The sequence below is a fragment of the Nycticebus coucang genome, chromosome 6, assembly GCF_027406575.1.
Source record: "Nycticebus coucang isolate mNycCou1 chromosome 6, mNycCou1.pri, whole genome shotgun sequence".
Lineage (NCBI taxonomy): Eukaryota > Metazoa > Chordata > Mammalia > Primates > Lorisidae > Nycticebus > Nycticebus coucang.
In genome coordinates this window covers 52,917,103-52,924,381 of record NC_069785.1, presented here as the reverse complement: position 1 = coordinate 52,924,381, position 7,279 = coordinate 52,917,103, and the positions used below count along the sequence as shown (strand labels likewise).

Sequence of the window (7,279 nt, the reverse complement as noted above, 5' to 3'; positions counted from 1 at the left end):
CACATCACTTTGATCCCCAAACCAGGAAAAGACCCAATAGGAAAAGAAAATTATAGACCAATATCACTAATGAATATTGATGCAAAAAAATTCAGCAAGATCCTAACAAACAGAATCCAGCAACACATCAACAAATTACACACCATGACTAAGTAGGTTTTATCCCAGGGTCTCAAGGCTGGTTCAATATACGTAAATCTATAAATATAATTGAGCACATAAACAAATTAAAAAACAAAGACCATATGATTCTCTCAATTGATGCAGAAAAAGCTTTTGATAATATCCAGCATCCCTTCATGATCAGAACACTTAAGAATATTGGTATAGAAGGGACCTTTCTTAAACTGATAGATGCCATCTACAGCAAACCCACAGCCAATATCATATTGAATGGAGTTAAATTGAAATCATTTCCACTCACATCAGGAACCAGACAAGGTTGCCCATTGTCTCCACTGCTTTTTAACATTGTAATGAAAGTTTTAGCCATCGCAATTAGGGAAGAAAAGGCAATCAAGGGTATCCACATAGGGTCAGAAGAGATCAAACTTTCACTCTTTGCACATGATGATTGTATATCTTGAAAACACCAGGGATTCTTCTACAAAACTCTTAAAAGTGATCAAGGAATACAGCAGCGTCTCAGGTTACAAAATCAACATTCATAAATCAGTAGCCTCTATATATACCAACAATAGTCAAGCTGAAAAAACAGTTAAGGACTCTATTCCATTCACAGTAGTGCCAAAGATGATGAAATATTTGGGAGTTTATCTAACAAAGGATGTGAAAGATCTCTATAAAGAGAACTATGAAACTCTAAGAAAAGAAATAGCTGAAAATTTTGACAAATGGAAAAACATACCATGCTCATGGCTGGGAAGAATCAACATTGTTAAAATGTCCATACTACCCAAAGCAATATGCAATTTTAATGCAATCCCTATTAAAGCTCCATTGTCATACTTTAAAGATCTCAAAAAAATAATACATCGTTTTATATGGAATCAGAAAAAATCTCAAATAGTTAAGACATTACTCAGAAATAAAAACAAAGCAGGAGGAATCACACTACCAGACCTGAGACTGTACTATAACTCGACAGTGATCAAAACAGCACGGTACTGGCACAAAAACAGAGAAGTACATGTATGGAACAGAATAGAGAACCAAGAGATGAACCCAGCTACTTACCGTTATGTAATCTTTGACAAGCCAATTAAAAACGTTCAGTGGGGAAAAGATTCCCTATTTAACAAATGGTGCTGGGTGAACTGACTGGCAACCTGTAGAAGACTGAAACTGGACCTACACCTTTCACCATTAACAAAGATAGACTCTCACTGGATTAAAGATTTAAACTTAAGACATGAAACTATAAAAAAACTAGAAGAAAGTGCAGGGAAAACTCTTGAAGAAATCAGCCTGGGCGAATATTTTATGAGGAGGACCCCCCAGGCAATTGAAGCAGCATCAAAAACACACTACTGGGACCTGATCAAACTAAAAAGCTTCTGCACAGCCAAGAACACACTAAGTAAAGCAAGCAAACAGCCCTCAGAATGGGAGAAGATATTTGCAGGTTATGTCTCTGACAAAGGTTTAATAACCAGAATCCACAGAGAACTCAAATGTATTAGCAAGAAAAGAACAAGTGATCCCATCTCAGGGTGGGCAAGAGAAACTTCCCTGAAGAGAAACTTCCCTAAAGAAGATAGGCGCACGGGCCTACAGACATATGAAAAAATGCTCATCATCCTTAATCATCAGAGAAATGCAAATCAAAACTACTTTGAGATATCACCTAACTCCAATAAGATTAGCCCACATCACAAAATCCCAAGACCAGGGATGGTGGCGTGGATGTGGAGAAAAGGGAACACTTCTACACTGTTGGTGGGAATGCACACTAATACGTTCCTTTTGGAAAGAGGTTTGGAGAACACGTAGAGATCTAAAAATAGACCTGCCATTCAATCCTACAATTCCTCTACTAGGTATATATCCAGAAGACCAAAAATCACATGATAACAAAGATATGTGTACCAGAATGTTTATTACAGCCCAATTCATAATTGCTAAGTCATGGAAGAAGCCCAAGTGCCCAATGACCCACGAATGGATTAATAAATTGTGGTACATGTACACCATGGACTATTATGCAGCCTTCTCTTCTGTTGCTACAGGAGGTGTGGTTTAAATGTATTAAACTCCCTTTTCAACTTCACTGTTCCAAAGATGGGGCTTTAAGTCTTTAAGAACTCTTTCCACCATACATTGTAGCCAACAAGAGGCATACATCAGTGGGATTTAAATTCCATTTCTGATCTAGCTTTGTGTTTTCAGAGACAAAAATGCAGAAAGGGCCGGGACACTCAGTTTCCAACTGATAATGTGTTTCTTGCATCCTGAAGCATCTATGAAGGACACTATAGAAACAGAGCACTCCTCCAGCCTAGGATGAAAGAAGGAGATGCAGACAGGCATCCTAAGAATTAATCTACACTCTAATTTACTGTCTGGAACCCACAAAGTTCTCTGTGACCATCATACAGAAATAGCAGTATCTTTCTTTTTAACCAATTAAACCAGATTATTTGGGGGTTGTAATGAGTAAATTATTCTTTTTATCCCATTCCAATTGCTTCTGCTCTTTTTAGCTAAGGTCTACCAAATTACTGATTAAATGCATTATTTATTATTTAGCTATTTAGATAATAATGAACATATAGACCAAAAAACAATATGATCACTTGTATTTATTACATGTTTAACTGAACTTTTTCAAATTACAGAATTCAATTCCAAAATAAAGTAATAAATGCCTATTAAACTGTTATTCACTTTCATTTTTCTCTTGTAAAATTTTAACACAGCAAAAACATCTTAAAGACGCATGAATAGGTTCAGTGCACTTTCAGTGGCTCACAAACATGAGACGAAACATTTATCCATAAAAAATATAAGGCAAATAGATCAATATTTTAAAGTATCAATGACATGAAATAAAATAAAGGAAAAAATAAAATACTTCACTTTTACCACAGTAATTTTGGTAAATGATAGTAAAATATTGTTTAAAATAACGCTCCTCAGCAGAGCACATGCAGTGCTTGGTATGCTTGGCACATTAGCACTTGGTAACTGCCCAGCTTCCAGCTGCAGTTTCTCTACCAGAACTCTTACTTGGGGCCCACTTTTCAAACCCTGAGCCTGTACCTGCCTGCCTCCACTTAAGACTATTCTGGCAGGAGCCTGACCCTTACTCCTCCACCTGCTAGTAAGAATTGGCTTGCTTCCCTTATCTTTACCCAGATTCTCACTTGCTGCCATCTCCATTCTCAGTAAAGATGCCTGGCACAAAACTCAAACAGCTCAGCATCTCCCCATAGCTCTTAACCCCAGAAGTTGCCCCTTTACTGACTAAATCATGACTATAAGGTAAAGAGAATGAGTCTATCCACAGAAATCATTCTCCTCACTTTATATATAGTCACATCTCCAGCAAGTCAATAAAAGGTTGGTGATGCCTGATTTAGAACTTAAAGCATTCAATGGGTTTAGACAGAATATATACTGCTCTCGAGTTAAAATCTACTCTTTTCTATTATTATCGTTTTTAAAATCATAAAAATATAAAAATTGTAAACATTCTACTAAACATTTCAGTAGAAACCCTGTTACCCTACTTTTTATTTAGTGGGTTCAGAAAGAACAAAAGTAATGCCATGTTCCCTTTGGCAGACTCAAAATCATGCTCCCAGCCCATCTACCATTACATGTCTCCTACTATTAGATACTTCTGTATGCCAAGCATGTCTCTCATGACAACTCCTCCTGCCACTCATGAATACACCCTGTAACAAAGCAACAGAAAGCTCACTGTAATCTCCCTGCTCCACACTCAACCTGGCCTCAGTGGCCAGGCAAACACATGGAAGTAAAGACATGAAAAATTGGAGCACCTCCTGTGTTCCTGAACGTAACAGGGCAATTCCTCCCTCTTTGCCACAATCACACAGAATCAGGTAAGGGGCAACCAGTGCTGCTGACAGAGGTAGGAATAATGAGGGAGCTGATGAGGCTAGCTACTAGGGTCTACCCCACCCCCAGAGTCAGCACACGCCCTACCTCCTGACACTGGTGGGAGGCTGAGGATGAGTCTGATCTGGATTTCAAAAGGAGGACCCTTATATAGGAAATTTCAGTCACTTATTGCTCTTGTAGCAAGGTTTTACTGCATGTTTAAAATAATGAAATTAATAAGATGTTATTTCTTTAATGAATAATATAAAAATAATCAGGAAAATAATCAAGAAAAAAATACTGCTTTTGTTTTTAGGGAGGAATAATCTAGACACAAATGACTGATGACATCTATCCACTCTGGGAAACCCCCTTAGTATCTTTATCAGCTATGATTAATGAGATAACCTAAAATCAGAATTCCTGATAAACAGTGCCAATTAACCAGAGCATTAACGACAATGACTTAAAACAATATTACCTGAATAGTCTCCATAGCGAAGTATCAGAAAAAGTGAAAGAATAATTATTTTCCACAGCACCATATGGTTTTATAAAATACTATTCCAGTTAATGTACAATCTCAAGATTTTGGTCCATCAATCATCTTAGGCTTAATCTCTTCTCCTATGGGTGACAGTTCTGACAGAGGCCATCCAGGCATAATTATAACATGAAAATGATGCATCTTACTGAAGAACTTACATGATATACTTAGTCAGTCAGTGCTTCAGCCATATTCACTGAGTACTAGTGGATTCAAAGACCAGGAAAGACACTGTTTCCATTTATACTCTAATCACAAATTTTAATTTGCCAAAAGGACCTAAATGGTAACTAAGATATTTGCCATAATGAAAACAAGTCCTTTTATACCTGTTTGCATTGGGGCTATGTGCTTTTATAGGTTTTGTTTCTATATGGGTTTAATTTCTGTATGATAATGTTTTATAAGTGGCTCTGAGATTTTCAAATATGAATGCATATAGTGATTCACTTTGAATTTTAAAATAAATGCAAGTGGAAAACAGACAATTTTTTTAGCCAAATTATCTGGAATTATGCATAAAGTTATCTAGAATAAAAAAATATACCACATATTGCATCCACTTAATATCCAGCATGCTCATGGATCTCCTACAACTGTTAGTGTGTGCTATGCCAACTTAGTTCAACACTGATCTAAGCGAAACATAACTGAAAGTACTGACTTGCCTACCAAAAAACACACACTGCATTCCAAAACCAAATATGAATTAGATTTGGGATTATCAGTTTCATGTTTCCCCGCCTTTAATTCAGAAAACTGAGATGTGGCTTTACTACAAATGAGCTAGCATTTTTAGAGTAAATTTGCTATAAAATTATTTATAACAAAATAAATATTTTCAGTCCCTCTACACTAAGTGATATAGAAATCATTAGCAGTTTATAACATTAGCTTAGGTCACTTTTTTGGACACAAACATACTGTACAATCCTGAGTTAAAAGGTTAGGGGTACAGTTTCTTGGGGATCATACTTAACCAGTAATCAAAAAGAAAACACGTAAACCACAACTTATGATAATCCCCATTTTCATTAGAAGTACCATGAGTTCTTTTTACTTTGGTAAATAAGTTTATCTATGTAAACCATTGATCTTAATGGAGTAAAATTAGGCAGAGCTGCTGCTAGGATCCCTCTATCACCTTTTGACACTGATATAATAAATAGTCAGGAAGAGTAGGGCAGGAGGATCTGAACCACAAGGCCAATACATCAGCATGAACTCGGCAATGCAGTAAGCAGGGGATGGATGGGAGCAGCTGACAGGCCAACAGCCCTTCATTGCCTACAACAAAACAAAAATGAAAATGTATTTAATACAAAAAGACATTGAATGACATTTCTCCAAGATTAGACATTTCTCCAAGAAGATGTACAAATAGTCAATAAGCACATGAAAAGATACTCAACATCACCGATCAGTAAGGAAACGCAAATCAAAACCACAATAAGATAGTACTTCATACACATTAAGATGGCTAATTTCAAAAACAGTTAATGAAGATGTGAAGACATTATACCCTTATACACTGCTGGTGGAAATATAAAATGGTGCAGTTCCTATGAAAATGACTTGGCAATTCCTCAAAAAATTAAATACAGAATTACCATATAATTCAGCAATTCCACTTTTGAGTATGAACAAATGAAAGCAGGGACATACAGATATTTGCATACCCATGCTCACAGCAGCATTATCTCCCACAGCCAAAAAAGTGGAAATAACCCAAGTGTATGTTAACAGATGAATCAATAAACAAAATGTGGTATAGTCCAGTGAAATAGTATGCAGGCTTAAAAGGGAAGGAGATTCTGACACACGCTACAACATAGATCAACCCTGAAGACATTATGCTAAGAGAAATAAGGTAGACACAAAGGACAAATATTGTATGGCCCCACTTATATAGGATATATAAAGCAGTCAAATTCACAGAGACAAGAAAATGATGGTTTCTAGGGGCTGGGAAGGAAGAGGAAATGGGGAGTTAGTGTTTAATGGGTATAGAGTTTCAGGTGAGGAAGAAGAAAAAGTTCTGGAGATAGATGGTGATGATGGTTACACAATGTGAATATACTTAATGCTACTGACTATACATTTAAAAATGGGTAAAACTATGAATTTTATGTTATGTGTATTTTCCAACAAAGCATTCTTTAATATAATCCCCAAAACACATATACCGAGAGTGGCGAGCTTGAACCCGGCCCCGGCCAAACTGCAACAAAAAAATAGCTGGGCGTTGTAGCGGGCACCTGTAGTCCCATCTACTCGGGAGGATGAGGCAAGAAAATCGCCTAAGCCCGGGAGTTGAAGGTTGCTGTGAGCTGTATGACGCCACAGCACTCTACCGAGGGCGACAAAGTAAAAAGACTCTGTCTCTCAAAAAAAAAAAAAAGAAAGAAAGATAGCCACCATAGAAAATACAGCTCTAATAAATCTGACACTTGGAAGAGTTGATTTTTACTGATTATGAGAAAGCTACTATAAACACAGAATTGCCTTTTTATAACTCTACGAACCTATAATGTCAATAACACGGAGTCTTAGTTTCTGTTGCAGGGGCTGTAGGGCAGAAGGCAGAGCAGCTTGAGATTCTGACATTTTTACATTTTGCTTCACATCATTTGCAAAGGATAGCCAGAGTTTGCCAAAGTCTTCCGTTGAGATTTTTAATGGTCTGAAAATAATTTTTTTAAT

The 7,279-nt window shown here is 36.7% G+C and overlaps 1 protein-coding gene across 1 annotated transcript in view; it reads right to left on the bottom strand.

The window, feature by feature from the left end:
* Positions 1–5,618: 5,618 nt before the first annotated feature.
* AP4E1 (adaptor related protein complex 4 subunit epsilon 1) overlaps positions 5,619–7,279 on the bottom strand; it is a 90,290-nt gene continuing 88,629 nt past the window's right edge. The window contains exons 20-21 of the mRNA XM_053595046.1: positions 7,102–7,259; positions 5,619–5,863 (exon numbers count right to left, since the gene is read on the bottom strand). Coding sequence (XP_053451021.1) covers positions 5,703–5,863; positions 7,102–7,259 — 319 coding nt within the window. The 3' untranslated portion in view covers positions 5,619–5,702. The remainder of the gene's footprint in view (positions 5,864–7,101; positions 7,260–7,279) is intronic.